Source organism: Parus major, chromosome 1A (assembly GCF_001522545.3).
Source record: "Parus major isolate Abel chromosome 1A, Parus_major1.1, whole genome shotgun sequence".
NCBI lineage: Eukaryota > Metazoa > Chordata > Aves > Passeriformes > Paridae > Parus > Parus major.
Window position 1 is genome coordinate 34,234,709 of NC_031773.1, and position 16,291 is coordinate 34,250,999.

Below are 16,291 nucleotides of genomic sequence, written 5' to 3' on the forward strand. Positions count from 1 at the left end.
CCATCACCCAGGTGATCACCTGACTGCTTGGATGCTGGGCTGATGACAGGGCTATGAGCCTGGAATGAGGGGGCAGGGAAACCAAGCAGCTGGGATCACCTTCTAAGCTCTGGAAAACCTGCACTATATTAATGGTATCATCATGTGAGGCACTAAGCAGCAGATTCTTTTGAGAAAGGAAGGAAAGCATTAAAAACTAAAATTTCTTATTAACTTTTCTTATCTCAACCCATATATTTTACTTTATTTCCCATTTTTATCCCCAACCCAATGGGAAAGGGAGCAGTATTAGCAAGGGGCTGTGTAGTACTTGGCTGCTGACTGGGGTTAAACCACAACATAGAGGGTGAAGAAAGTCTCAGGACGGAAAGGTGAGAGCTGATGTGATTACAGAAAGTAGGTGTTGAGAAAATACAGGCTATTTCCACATCACATAAAATCACAACTAAAACTTCCTCTTGGAAGCTAGCAAAGGCAGTCCTTATGTCTTCCTACTCTTGCTGTATTAACCCTGGTCAATATAAGAGAAAACATCACTGCACTTAAGACCCATTCTTAAAAGTTCCCCAAACACCTCTCCTCAGCCAGACAGTTTTCTCAAACTGACCAGCAAAACCTAACTCCAAGGGTCACAAATGAAAGCCAGATTGACAGCTGTAATGAAAATAGAGAGAGATAGAAATCAAAATGGATTATCATCTCATGGAGCAGATCCCCACAGATCACCTCTGGCCATCACATGCTGTGGCAGCAGAGAGAAATTAAAAATCAATACCTTTTCCAAAAATAGTTTTTCCCAGCTCACTCTGAAGCAAATCACTTCTACAACAGCACTGTATTTTCTGTTCTATTTTCTGCTAGATCAGGCCTTCCTGACTGCACTGAAAGGCTTCTTCCCATTTAATCTTTGTCAACATTTTACTGAGCCATCATACAGTCACTGCTGCCAGTACTCCAGGTGCAGCAGTGCAAACTTTATGGTTGCATTTTATGCTCCCATTAACAGAGAACAAACAGACATATTGGTAATTCATTGCTAACAGCTTTACAAGGTTTAAGTTTCAGTTACAGGCCATACTCTGCTTTATTATCTGCTACTCTGGTAGGACAATAACAAATAGTTGCATGCAATAAAAAAGAAAAGTAGCAGTTAACATTTATATCCTCTTTCAAGCCAAATTTTAATCTTGGGCTCCTTGCAAACGTTAAGCCACCTTACAGATAAGGGTAAGCTGACACTCCTGCTCTGTTCTGGAAAACCAACTTTTTCTGCTCTCACCTCTTTTTTGACCACTCCTTAAAAATCAAAGATAGGATGCTTCCCAGCCTCAGGTGAAATAGCAGGTCTTGTAAGGACACAGTCTACATTCCCCGGGTGCGATGCAGCTCACTGCCCTGTAATTCTGAATGACATTTAATGGGATGTGAACTGAAATTACCTGTGAGGAGGAAAGGGCTTAGTCAAGGTCTGACCAGCATAAGGAAAGATTCAGGCACCCCAAGGATGTGATAGTCACCCTTCCTGGATATGTTCCAAGAAATGAGTGGACTTGGCACCTCGTGATACGAGGTTTAGCAGGCATGCTGGTGAGGGCTAAGGCTGAACTTGATTTTGCAGGTCTTCTCCAAACTTAACAATTCAACGTGAGTGCTCTTGGAGCCTCACAGACACAAACTCATCTCACAGAACATTTATAGCAAAATGCAGGAGAATAGGGAGCCAAGGAAAAACACCTTATCTTCCTCTATTAACACAATCTTGACCTTGGGTATATTGTGAAACTGGATCCAAGCATGTGGTTGGACACAGTATACATGCAGGACATCAGCACAGACCAGTGAATATATGGGGGTTTGGGCTATATTGGGGTCTTCAGGGAAGCTGCAGGATGTGGAAGTTCTCACAGCCCCTTTTCACTTAGCTCATCTAAAGATTGTTTGCATTTCTAACGTTTGGGGGGATATGGACACATTGAGAAGTCAGCTACCCCTTTGAGTAGTTACTGAGCACAGCAGTAGCAGGAGAGATGCACAAGGAATATGCCTAAAGGATTTTGAAAGCAAGTCCATTTTACACCTTCTGAGAGATGAGGCAAGGTCTCAAAAACCTGCTGCACAAGATCAACACACCTCCTTCATCTTCTTCAGTTAAATTGTCCATTTTTCCGTTTCTGACAATCATCTTAACAAAAATTTACATAAAATTTTAAAAAAATGAAACAACCTAAAATATAATTTCCATCCAGAATTAATAAAGCCAGGCAGGAAGTCTCTATCAGTAACTGAAATCAGTGCACTGACTATATAAAACAAAAGGTGCAGTGGGGAACACCTCAGTAACAACATTAAAGACACCAAGAAGTCCATAGCTAGTTCTTCAGCTCCTGTATATACTAAGGCAAGAAGTATTTACAAAGTTAGTCAAGAGCAAAAGATCACACACTCACAGCTCTGCCTTGGCCAGAGATGGTCAGAAAGGACCAACACCACTGGCCTGGCCCTGTGCTTTTTGCCCTTGAGTAAAGGAGCAGAGACAACTAGGGCGGAAGGTGAGGTTGGTAAGACAGAGCTGGTGAAAGCACACAGGTTTACGTTCACCAGGAATGCAACAGCATTGAAAAATCACTGAAGCTGGAAGGGATCTCTGGAAATCACCTGCTTCAAACCTCTGCTCTAGCAGGGACATCTAGAGCCAGTTGTCAGAACATCCAGGTAGCTTTTAATGTCTCCATCTCTGGCCACCTGTGCTAGTGCATGCCACATGATGTAAGTGGGGAAAAAAATCAGGACACCACCCTACTCCAATAAAGAACAGGTTTGAGTCAGTTTTCCAATACTGGTTGTACAGTCTGCAGGAAAATCTGGCCCTTAAAGTGAGTGCCTGAAGTTTTATATTTAAGCATGAATTTTAAAATTAAGTATGAGTTGTTTAAAAGGATTTAAGGTGCATCAACACTCTCCATTCCCCTGGAAGAAAACCAGTATTTTTCCACTTTGTCCTCCTTTAAGAGAGCTGCTTCATGTTTAGCTTCAGATAAAGTAAGGGGTTTGAAAGCTGCTGTAAACACTATGTCACATTGCCTCACTCTCTACCATGAAGACTGCTCAATTACTGGCACCTTAATGAAACACCTATGCAATAGGTATTACAGCTACCTTTTGATATGACTTGGCACATATTTCATCTCTCTCTACAATGTAGATGTAGCAACTTTGGAAAGTGGGCCTCATTTCATTAAGGGCAAAAGGGACAACATAAAATGCATTTTCCTCTACTGAAGTGGTATTATTGATAAGATTAGTTGTTATGGGACAAACAACTGTGTACCTGAGGCAGAGGGAAGAAAGAAATCACAAAGGGACAGTTATTCTATAGCCACAATAGGCAGCTCAACCACATTTGCTTATGTCACGATCAAAATAACAGAAGACAACAATTTTTTTTAAAGGTCAGCTTGTATTGAAAATATCTCTATAAAAACACCTGTAATAGCGCAAGGTAGTACCAAAACAAAACAGATAAATGTTATCTTTCTTTAAACTGTTAAACTTTATTATAAATTAAAATTTCTTTACAAAAAAATTGCACATAATTGACCACTCTTAGGTTCTGATGCACTGGCATTTGCAAAAGTTTCTTTAATCTTCAAGTTTAATAGTCTCTGCCATGAGTCCAATGCAGAAAAGGGCAGTAAGCAACCCTCTTAGAGCCTTCAAGTGCAAGAAGCATACTTGTGGCCACGGCAGTTACACTTTCCTTAAGAGCGGCTGCTTTTGTTTTAAATCCTGTAATGAAAAAGTCTCAAAAAAGGTTTAAAAAAGGAAAAAACCCAAAATGGACTAGTTGTTTTTTACTGTAAACACAGCCCAGTAAATTAATCCCAAACACAGATCTCTCAGGCATCAGCGAGAGTGTCAAGTGAATCAGGAACAGCAAAACAAAAGAAAACAGTAAATAAAAAGAAAACATAAAAAAATAAAGTCTGTCATTTTGATTAACTATACTTACGTAGATGACGTTATGAGAATCTGGCAGGGCCCAGAAGCAAGGCCAGACAGGAAGTTCATGTTTCCAGATGAAGGTCATGTTAACTGTTTCCAGGTTCAAGGAAAGCAGACTGGAGACTTGATATGCTCAGCAATACTCATCTGCCTTACATAGATCTTAGGGCATGGATCAGCCTGAAGAACCATTCAACTGATTTTGGCAATTTATAGGACTTATGGCTGACCATACCCAGCGTTCAGTGATTCTTGTTTTCTGTTCTGTAAGTGTTTAAATTTAAAAGCTCATCTAGGCTGACTCCAACCTCTTGGCACTTGGAAACTAGTTTTCTCAGGTTATCAGTTTTACCTCCTCCTGATGCTTCAAACAAGAGTTGCTGAAAGAGATGGGGAAGCAGATATAAGATTTAGCCAGAGCCTGAGCATCACCACATCTATGGATATGGGATATGCAGAGAATTTATATGAAACCTCAAACTTAATCATAAGGAGAAAACATTACATCTTTCCACAGTGTTGCACATAGAGGTAACTTCTGAAGGGCTCTCTGATATAAATGATGGACCTGTAAAATAAAGGCAAGTATTAAAAGTCAGCACAATTTCATGCATTCAAAACGAATTATTTGAAGCACAAAAATCTCTTGCAATAATTTTTAAAATAGTTTTGAAGTCAAGCATTAAATTGGTACTAAAAGCAAATGCAAGTTTATGTCTGACCTTAATTCTGACCCTTGTATGAACATGATTAGTTACATGAGGACCTGCTATTTTTCTTCATAAGATTCTTGCCTCATTCATTGCACAGGATGGAACACATTCAGGGAATGAAGCAGCTTACTGAGTATTTCTCTCACCACTCAATATGTAGTCTCAAGTCTTGTTTATTGCATACCATCACAATCCTGCAATGAAAATAACTGTTTCATGGGCTTTTTTCCTTCAGCATCTATCTATCTATGCTTTAACAGTCAGTATGAGTCTTTGGAACTCTCAAAAGAAAAATGGTTTTACCATTTTATGGCTCAAAATAGAGGACCAAAATATTTAATACTAGTACTTACTCAAGTGTCCTTCAACTACTGGTATCTTAAGTCCCAACTTCAATCAGAGTCACTAGGGGAGGTATTTGTTGGCATTTTAAATACTTGCACTCATTTTCATATTCTTTTAACAAACCTTTACATGACCTCTGAAGGAAATAAATGACAGGTTCTCCAGGAACAGGAAATCCAGAATCTGAATCACAATTCAATTTTAAACAAATATCCTACTTGTTTACTAGAAAATCCAGTTATCTGGAACCATCACTGATTTGTGTAAACAGTTTTAAGTGCTCACTACATCCCAGACCAAAACCCCCACAAAAGCCCAACTGCACTGTGTGTGACTACTTAAAGTGATTTTACCACATACCGTATAATTAGTGAGGTGGTTGCAGAAGAAAACCACAAGATTTCTTCTGGGTGTAATCCAGCTACAATGTTTCACATATGCCTTCATCTTAATTGGCTCATTTTCTTTAAGGGCCCTCTTTTTTATGCATTTGACATACATTTTTCTAACCAAACAAATCAGAGTTCTTTTCAGTCACTAGCCTTACTATAGGCAGTGTCTTAAGATGTAGTCCATCTAATACAATGACTGAAGCAGGGATCTGTGACTTATTACAGATTACACCAAACCATCAACACAGAGACAGAATTAAGGTTGAATAGGCAATCCAGCCTTTGGTATCTCCTGACTTCGAGCTATTTGATCTAACAAACCAAGTAATTCTGCTTAGGGGATGCTCTTTTTAAACATTCTAGGAGACCATAAAAAAGGAAAGTAAACATTTCATATGCGAGTCCAACAACTGTCATGCTACCCTTTATGGATCAGTTAAAGCTTTAATATTGATCCAAAAGAAAGACCACTGACAAAAAAGAAGGATGCTAAGAGAAAGTCATTACAAGATGACAAAGAACCAGGTACAGCAAAGAAGCAGCTCAAATACCACAAGCAAGTGGTATATGTGGATGAGTCACGAACCCAGGGCCTCATTACAGCCCCCACCCTCAAATACATAGCATCTTTTCACAGGTGGAAGAGTATTTTAAAGTTGACAGCAACAATACCAGGAAGATCATTCTCTTTGAGAAGTGATGCAGCTGCTGTAACAAAAAAACCTCTTCCATGTTTGTACACAGAGTGATATTTCCCTACCCTAAGTACAAACAAGTAAACCTATTATTTCTGGAAAAAAGGAACTGGAGTCTTTTGTGTGGTCAGGAACTACGGCAACTCTTTCCGTACACTAGTTTGGCAGACCCACCCTTCCAGCTACTTCACAGAATCAAAGAATGGTTTGGGTTGGAAGGGACCTTACAGATCATGTAGATAAACAAATCCCCTGTCATATGCAGAGGCATCTTCCACTGAACTAAACTAGGTTGCTCAAAACCCCACCCAATCTGGTCTAGAAATCTCATCTCAGGAAGCAATCTACAACTTCTCTGGGCAACCTGTTTGTGTCTCACCACCTCACAGTGAAGCTGTTTTCCTTATTTCCAGTCTGAACCTCCCCTCAGTTTGAAGCTATTCTCTCTCATCCTAGTATTACATGCCCTTGCAAAAAGTTTCTCTCTGGCTCTCTTGTCCACTTGTAAAGATAGCCATTAGCATCTTTCAGCATGAGTTTGCTTCCCTCTGCTAGAACTTAAAATACAACAATCTCCACCAGGTAAAAAAAATAAAATGGGAGAAGAATCCAGCCTTCCCAGTATGGGAACAGAAACAGCGTGCACACAAAGAGCATGCACTCATACAATCCATTCTCCCTTGATTGTTAAAAACATTTCTCACACTTGAGGCACATGTTTTGGTGTTTATAAAAAAGAATATTTCAACTAACTAGGAATCCTGGATTTACAAGATTACCATTGCTCTGGATAAAGCCAAGGTATGAGAAGTTTTACAGAATTTCATAATTACTCATTTTAGTACACTGTGTTGACTTACTTCTCTTTGTCCCATTAGAAAGCATTCGGCAGCAATGGCTCTGAGGAAAAGAAATATATAAAAACATTTATTCTTGAATTATTTTAAATGCCATTAATGGCAGAATACTGACTGTGGAATGGAATTACTAATTCCTTGAGAAGAAACTAACTTCCAATGAGGTTAATCTATTGTGAAAAGATAAAAATAGCCATTTTTTAAAAACAACCTTACATGAGGCAAGACATTTCAGTGGTTCCCCATTATGAACAAACACTGAAGAAAAAGATCAGTTCAGCATCACTGGATAATGGAGAATACTGCTATTGTGATATATAAAGGGGAGGGGTAGAGAGGGGGAGACAGAAGTCAATAGTTGAATTTAAAAAGGCAACTTGTAAATACATCATTCATATTTATCTGCATATTATCCATTCACTTAAGTGTCCCAAGAGGGAAATTTCATTCTCATTTTAAAGAAATGACAGTATGTCCGTCTGCTGGTAACGAACAGTTCCTCTCTAAATAATAAGCTAATGAAAGAGAAGCTTCCAGTTCAAGCCCACTTGGAAGGACATTTCAGATTTACCTTTGTGAAGTAAACCTTACAAACAAAAGCAATAGCTATGAAAACAGATGTATGACTGTTGCATTACATTTTCCAGATGGCCAGGCATGTTGGGATATTATATGTAAACATCTTGGCTTGTAGTTTCAGAATCTGAACATTGCTCTCCTCCCAGTATCGCAGAAGCAGTCTGTAAAAGGCATTCATGAGAAAAGAACACTGCTCTAATCATTTGGAACAGAAAAGCTATCCAAAGATACAAACACATTACACAAAATATATTACGCCTCATCTGAGTCAAGAGCTGCAAGTAGGAAAAAGCCCAAGCCACCATATACAATATTGATTTGATCATGCTCTCAGAACAATACAAGTTAAGATCCACTTTCAGAGAATAACTAAGAAGTGTGAAATAGGAGAGAAAACATGATCTTGGCATATTGCAAGATTACAAATGGATTCACTTTTAGTATACAAAAGGTAAATGCACATTTGAAAAGAGACAAATTAGTTTTATAGTACTGGGGCTATTGATACTGTTCAGTCAGTTCTGCTCACCCATTTCACGCAGTATCAACACTGTCTAAGCAAGTTCCATCTAGACAGAATTGCAACTTGGTTTAAAATGAAGCCATTCAACTTCATGTGCCAAAGGCAGGTGTGTCACACTCTCCCCCATGCCCACAACCACACATGAGCCTTGCTCTGAGTTCTCTGGGATCGCTGTTGATGATGAACAGTGTTTTGGGACTTTTCAATATTACTCAAATATTCATGCATTCAGTGCACCTGAACACAGTAAAACACTTACTCTAATCCTGGCAGAGCACATTTTGAAATGCTGTTCAAGTAAGAGCCAGTGCAATGCTTACATTAACTGGTTGTTTCCCATCAGATTTCCTTTAAATTATGATTTCTCACTGCTAAACAAATGTCAAGTTAAGCCTTAACTAGTGTTAAAGACTAGTTATGGACTGGTGTATCCATTTTTATCTGTTCTGGAACTATACCTGTAATAGGTTATCAAGTAACAATAAATTCTTAATATATATCTGACATTTCTCTACCCACTTGAAATTTTGACCCATTGTAGTCATCATGTACAATGCAGAGGTAATTTTTGTATAATTATAACCTATTTGCAGATAGAACAGAACATTGTCAAATCTAAGATTGAGGTGATGTCAGTAGGCATAATATGTCTCAAGCAACATGCGATAATAGAGGAATAGTTTTACTTCTGTAGCAGAAAGTAAATCACGCATATCTTGCACAATAAACAAGTTATGTTAACCACCTGCCTTAATTGAAAGTATTTTTACATACCTCAGTGCAAGTCCAGGATTAGTAGGCATGGTAGAACAAAACCGTTCCAATGTTTTGGAATGCTGAGATTTTGGAATGCAGCTCAAATAAAAAAGAATTACCTGTAGAATTTGAATTATAAACATTAATCTACTTTATGGGCCTTATTTTGCTAAGAATACTGGTATGACAAACTATGAACACTATAACTGATTTTCCACCTTCAAACCTTATCACTCAAGGGTAGAGAAATTAATCTGTATAATATGAATTCAGTGTCAAGTTGATAGCACCACCTATTTTAGTTCTTCTAGCCTGCATTTAGTGCATAAATGCACTACTTGTCAGCAAAATGGGATCCAAGATTTCCATAAGCTTTATTCTGTCTAACTGCTCAACTTTTTCTGCCTACTTTATTTCTTCTCTTCTCAACCATTATGAGTTCTATGATCAAAACTGTTTCCATCTACCAGTGGCAGAGCTCTGCAGACATCTCTTGTGTAACCACATGTTCCTTCCCTTACCCATTTTCTCTTTTCTCTAGAAAAACATCATTTTTCATTACCATGCCAATAAGTTTTTCTTTGCATTACAGGATCTTTTTTTGAAAAGGCCAGTGCTAGACACTCTTCTGCTCAAAACACTACTACACTCAGACACTTCATTTTTTTTTCTAGCTCTCAGTGCTAGAAACTGGTGCTGCACTTGAACAAATAGATTACCTACTAATAGGTACCTACTAACAGGTCACCAGCCTCTTTGTTTAACTAAAACTGTCCACAGACACATTTTTACCTTATTATGAAACTCGTAATTGGTCCAATAATCAGCAGTACTAAATGGAATTGGGTATCGTGTGGGGACTGTCACCAGGCATCTGTTCACTAGATCAGTAAAAAGCTTGAATTCTTGAACTTTGTTGGTGGATTCAACAACTTTACTATTGAGAAAAACAAGATAACTGGAAGAAAAAAACAGAAAAGAAAAAAGATGGTTCTGGCAGTGTTCACTTCATAATTGAGATTAATTAACTTTCCTCCCTTAAGAACTTACTCCAACCAAATGTTCTGAACAGTTTCCTGCTGCATCACTGCCCCCAAAGCTGCTTCATAAGCATCCAGGGCTTCACCAACACTTGCATGAAGGGACTGGCACAAACTGTTTATATAAAAAGATAAAAACTGTTATATTTCATAAACAATATGCGTAATTATACATTAAGAGTAAGACATAATTAAGAATTTCCCATTCTCAGATGCAGGGAAAAAAAAAGCAGTGTTTTCAGTTTAACAGTATCATGGCCTAATCCATCAGTCAATTTATTAGAACGAATAAGTCTCAAAAGCAGGTTACAAGGAATAATAAAATAACCATGAAGTTTGAAATGCAATTCTTAAAAATAAGTATTACAAACTGCCTCCTACTCTTGTAAAGTACCCCCTACTAATCCTTCTAAAGGTAATGCTCTAATTGCTACAGAATGGAGACAAGTCTTGAGCGTCCATTTGGAAAGGTCCACAACAATACATTTTAAAGTCCAATTAAAGCCACTTGAGAAACTGTTTCTACTGCAGATCCTGATACTTACTGATTGTGTCAGAGGGGAAAAAAAAACCCTGCCAAGAAAGGTCAAAACCCCTCCCCTTAATTTTGTTCAACAGCTTCTCAAAGAAACATACAGTTAGACCAACACACAAGACCTCATCGAAGACAGAAGCAGACACATTCTTAGATCAAGACACAGTGAAAACTCCATATTTCAAAGTGTAATGTAACAATGAAAAAAGGTAAGACTTTCAATAAGTAATGGGGGGTGGGATCTAACAACCTCATAAAGGATTACACAGAAATATATTAAGGTAAGGCTGACCTTCCTTACCTTGCTACAGAACCCTCCTGACTCAAATCACATAATCAGTAGTTGATTCTACTCCGGCTTTCCCCAGGAATTATGAACTAAATCACCTATTTTCTACTCTAAAAGAGCGTGTGTAAACATTTGTATGCAAACACAAACGTGTGCACACACAAGTGATCTTGCCAAGTAAAACACTGTTACAAGGCCTTTAAGGTGTTGTTGATTTCAATCTATTTTCAGTTGGTAAAAGTGAACTTGATATATCTTTTGTCCTCCGTATCTGAAGAAAGGAAATACAGATACATAGGCCCAGATACCTGGACACTTACTGCAGCAAAACTTAAAACAGAGAAACACTCAATTATTAGCTCTGAAAGTAATTTAGGTACTTATTTGAAGAACATTTATTCTCCATCTTAGAAGCAGGTGCTAAAACACCAGAGAATCTGAGCTTAAGTAAGGGTACTTTATAACTAAATAGTGACCTCAAGTGTCTTAGTAACAATATCTCTACTGTGTAAGTGCCAAAACCAAAACTGAGCTTGTCAAGAAGTATTTTGTTAAAAAAAAAATAAATTGAAAGTGTTTAAGTTGGTAATAATAGACAACACAAAATAAACCCATAATCTTTATGAAAGGTCTAGATCAAATTTTCTTGAAAGCCATACATTTTACCTGGAAGTTGTCCACCAACTAAAAATAATAAGCAACAGTGTTGAAGTTCTGAAGAGTCCTCACTCTGTATGTGAAGCAATATCATCCTTGCCCTTTTACTTATCTGAAAAGCCAGCTACTTGTGAAGACTGACAAACCCACACTATGAAATGGTGAACTTCTTAAACAGCCTAAGCCAGCACCTCAGTAACCACATTTAAGTAATTAGTGTAAGTTACAGATGGTTAATAATGTGGTGTCTGGCAATCCTGCATACTGCTGCTATCAAAAGGAATGATGGAAGAAATAAGGAAAAAAAAACAATAAAGAAAAAAGTTTGTGTATAAGTGATAAAGACATGTATAACTTTACAACCTCTAGCAGAGGAATAGGTTACCCTCCTGCATTACTTTGCTGTGGAGTTTCTTCATGAACAGCTGAAACAATGAGTCAAGGAGCTGGAGAGATCAGAACTAAACAGAATGGAAACTTTTATGAAATAAAACTGTTGTAAAATAAAAGGGAGACAACTGAAAGCCAAGAGAATTAAGAACACTACTAGCCGCAGCAACCTAAAACAAAAGTAAAACAAACAAAAAATCATTTTGAGATGAACACACCTATTACCATAGGTCAGAATTTCTGAAAGATTTCTCAAGTGGAAAACTTATGTTGACATGCAACTCAGTTTTATGAAACTATCTCCATTGTGCAGCAGGCCAGTAGGTTTTCTAGGGACTGGCCAATCACTTATTCAGAGAATCCCAAGCAACACACCATCAGGCAAGTAATGAATACTCAGCTTTTGAAAATGCAATTTACTCAGACACAATAGCTGTTTCTCAGAAATTCCTGGGAAAAATCTCACCAGTAGATCTGCCACAGATACGGGATTTGCTGGTTAACAACATCATCTGTAAGATGTTCTTTATAGAGAGGTGATGTAAATTCAATTGGCATTGGAAAATTCAAGAGATATCTACAAGAGAAAAAAGGAGTAGTAATAGCCTCGTACATGGAAGAATCCTATGTAGATGTAATGTTCATTTACGAAGTTCAGTTCACAAAAAATACTAAAAAACATGCACTTTTCCTAGGTTTCAGTTTCACTCTACCCACATAAATTCTGTTAAAAAGCATTGCACAGAAATATAGAAATAATTAATACAGAAGGCATTTACTCTCTAATTATGTACAAAGTTAAATGCTGCCTTATATCACAGACTCTCCCCCTCCTTCATAGAATACATCAAGTACATAAATAAATGTAAGCAAAAATAAAATCTAACACCTAACTTAGAGATAAAAACATTTCATCTGAATGAGCTTTAGCATGTAAGGCTTTTGCTTTGCAGACCTTCAAAGGTATCTGTTTTGACCATAGGGAACTTGCAGATTTCCAAACTCCTCTCTTTCAAGTAGGTGCTAAAATTCATGGGGAAAATCATCAGGCTATATATGAAACCTGCATCTTTTCATCAACAATAACCTAATTAATAACATGCTGGACCTCTTGATGGAGGTCTTTTTTAAGTGCCTGAACAAGAGCATTTTAGATATGCAATTTTAGGCTCCTAGCTTTAGGGCAGAAAGAAAATAAACAAAACCAACTTTGGCATATATATAATTGATTTTCATTGCCCAAATCCAGACAATCTACTTGCTTGCTATTTCATTTTTAGATGTTCATGGCTTTATAAATTAGCATCTATGCAAAAAGAAGTGTAAACCTTACACCAAATCACCATTCACTGAAATTTTGGCAAAACATGCCATGCTAAAAACCAGAGTTTTTAAGTTCTAGATTATCATGTAAATCAAGAAAATACCAATACTGCCAACATTGAAATAAAAAAATTATTCTAAACGTACCTTAAGAGATCCATGGGACCATGTTGTTGGCATGTATTCTCAAAAAAAGCTGCTACGAAATCTTGCAACAGTGGAAGAATACTGCTTGACTTTTCCTGTTTTGTTGTTTGGGGTTTTTTTTAAAAACAATGAAAAAAATTAAAATCAAACATCAACTTGAATATGGTAAGACTAATTTAAGAAAAAAAAAAAAACAAACGAGGTGTGTCTATCTCTAAAATGCTCCATTCTCTTCATTCTCTCACAAATCAAGTTTAAATGGGGCAGTGAGCAGTAGAAAGAAACTGAAAAAATATTACAGGGTATAATTTTACTTTGTTACTCCTGCTTAAGGATATTATTAAACACTGAATTAGAAAAAAACAAATTATAATCTATGATTTTATGTAATTGCTAAGATTATATTTTATCATGTCACTTGTCTTGCCAATTATACTTTTCTTAATTACTGGAAGGAGTTCTAGACATTACAAAAATATCCCTAAGTCGAATCAATTTGATAAGACTTTTAAACAACACAGTAACCCCAAACTCTGCAGAGCTAGCAGACCAGCAAATAAGTTTTCAAGTGGAATATTACCTGTGAAACAAGAAATTTACACAATCGATAAAAAATTTCTGCATTCTGAGGATTCTTCTCAAAAGCTCCAATCCACACTCTGTGGGCATTTTCGCTCTGCTCCATCTGCAAATATAAGGTGGCCAAACTCTCCAAGAGCTGACAGTTGTTAGGGCAGAGCTCCAATAAAGATCTACAAAGTTCTGCAGCAGACTCCCACCTTAAAGAAAAGTAAAGGTTAAGTTTAACAAAACAGAGTTGAGTATTACAGTTAAGAATGTCTTGAAACAACTTACCTTTCCAGAAGTTTCAGCAGAGCTATCTTGTTTCTGTAGAGAGGAAAGCAGATGGCTATTCTTTTGTCAGCCTCAAGGCTTTCATCAGTACATGTTTTGACTGCATCTTCAAAACAAAAGTAAAAAACAAAGCCTTTACACCTCAGTGTCAAAGTTGTGCAAAATCTCCTTGAACATAAAGACTAAACATAAGCCTGAAAAGATACTTCTGAGAGTGCTGTTTTTGCAAATTATTAGAAATAGATGATGATCATGTTTGGAAAAGCTCTCTTATCACCACACTACAAAGACAAGTCTTTCAGTTTCATCTCTTACTCATTTTAAAAATAGGAAACATCCTACAAATGAAACATTAAGGCAATGTTACAGTCAGAAGCATATCCCTAGATTTCAAATCACATTCCAGGATTTTCAGTGCAGTTGCTGAAAGCTGTTGAAGCAAAAGCTGATATAGGATATTATTTTTCTCCTCAGAGTAATAGTCACCAACAATGAACACCCCATTACTATAGCTAGACTGCCTTCACTCACACAGTTGGGCTACTCCGTTGATCCTTGTGTATTTCAACACTGCTTTACCACCAGCAGCACAGGTATTTTTTCAGTGGCAACTCAATACTGCTGCTGGCTAACCACTAAATACTGACACTTATAAATACTATGTAACAGCATTTGTCTGCTAGTATGAAATCTACCTCTGGCAGCAACACCATAAGCTAAAAACTCAATTTTTTCTATTATCTTCATCTTACTTTTTAAAAAATGTATTCAATTTACTTAAACTCTTAATTAAGATAAACATGCATTGTTCTGCCTCTTTTAAGGAAATGCACTAGTATTCCAGGCCGATAAACATATTCTAGTGAGGGAAGAAAGGGTAAGAAAGAATGACAGCTGAAGCTTGGCTTTATGCTTGCATAAGCCCAAGAAAACTAGCAATGTCATACAATCACAAGTCACTGACTGGTCTTTTTCTCTGAACTATCACAGTCTACCAAGATGAAGCTGTGGGTTGAAACTACACTGAAAAACTCTGTGTTGGTTAAGCACCCAAGAATGTGGATTTTCCTCGTTATTCTGCTCAAATCAAAAAGCAATATTCACTGGATTAATTCAATGGCTTAACATAGCACTGCCTTGAAATTCTGAAGTTGAATAATATTTCTTGAATTACAACATATGAAGAATGTATTAAATATTTACCACCTTAATCTTACCTTCAAACATAGCTAGAAGTGTATCAGGATCAGTCTTCACATCTTGAGCTGTCTGCCATGGTATTAAAAATGGCTCTTTGTGCACAATCCTTGAAGGACTGACATTAGCAGGATCATAGAACTTGACTGGGAGAACACCAAATTCAATTAGATGTATGTAAGCCAGCCAAGCCAAGCAACGGTCACTTGCAGTAAGGTGTTCTGATATTATCTTTTCATTTGCTGATTTTAAAGCACTCTGTAAAGATTAAAAGAAGTAAAGACTTTGTGGTTGAAATGTAGTGTAAGATTTATGAATGGGAAAAGAAAACAGGAAGAGCAGGTTTTAATATTCTCAAAACTTTTCCAGAGAGAAGACCAGGACTAATCCTTCATGTAAATCAGGATCATATTCAGCTTATGTGAATATGCGGCTATTCAAATTATATGCAATTCCTAATAAAATTTCTAGTTCAGAAAAATTGCAGAAGATTGTTATTGTAAAAAGTGAAGAGAGATACTTTGAAAACATGCATCTCCTAACATGTGTTCGTTCTATTTTCCTGCTTTACTCCCCTATTACTTCCAGTTCCATAGAAGTATGGATAGATATTAAATCTATCTAGTATCTAGATAGAACTCATCTACAACCTGGATTCAACTTACTATATCCTACTAGGTTTTGTGCATTTGGGTTGTTTGTTAGGCTTGGGGCTTTTATTTAATGAATTCTAGTTATAAAACTAAGTTACACCTATTCAAGCCTACTGAGCGGCCACCATCTCCAGGTGTGCTCTAAAAAAATGTTTTGGAAGCCTTACTGAGAACAAGGATACTATTTCAAATTTTTCTACTAGTCCAGTTTAACTAGCAAATCCCAAATAAAATAATTAGAGCATGCAATTAAATAAAGTCTAAATACAAATTCCTTCTAAAACACAACAGAACCTCATGACTAGTGATGTGCCAACATTTTTCTGGACAAACACAGTATGAT

The 16,291-nt window shown here is 37.1% G+C and overlaps 1 protein-coding gene across 5 annotated transcripts in view; it reads right to left on the reverse strand.

Moving 5' to 3' along the window:
- Positions 1-3,524: 3,524 nt before the first annotated feature.
- Positions 3,525-16,291, reverse strand: part of ZFC3H1 (zinc finger C3H1-type containing) — a 41,470-nt gene continuing 28,703 nt past the window's right edge. For all 5 annotated transcript variants that reach the window (XM_015627857.2, XM_015627856.2, XM_015627855.3 and 2 more), the window contains 12 exons: positions 15,316-15,553; positions 14,099-14,204; positions 13,824-14,022; positions 13,244-13,338; positions 12,240-12,350; positions 9,913-10,017; positions 9,655-9,820; positions 8,881-8,981; positions 7,643-7,744; positions 7,008-7,047; positions 4,508-4,570; positions 3,525-4,382 (listed from right to left, as the gene is read on the reverse strand). In XM_015627857.2, coding sequence (XP_015483343.1) covers positions 4,245-4,382; positions 4,508-4,570; positions 7,008-7,047; positions 7,643-7,744; positions 8,881-8,981; positions 9,655-9,820; positions 9,913-10,017; positions 12,240-12,350; positions 13,244-13,338; positions 13,824-14,022; positions 14,099-14,204; positions 15,316-15,553 — 1,464 coding nt within the window. In that variant the 3' untranslated portion in view covers positions 3,525-4,244. The remainder of the gene's footprint in view (positions 4,383-4,507; positions 4,571-7,007; positions 7,048-7,642; positions 7,745-8,880; positions 8,982-9,654; positions 9,821-9,912; positions 10,018-12,239; positions 12,351-13,243; positions 13,339-13,823; positions 14,023-14,098; positions 14,205-15,315; positions 15,554-16,291) is intronic.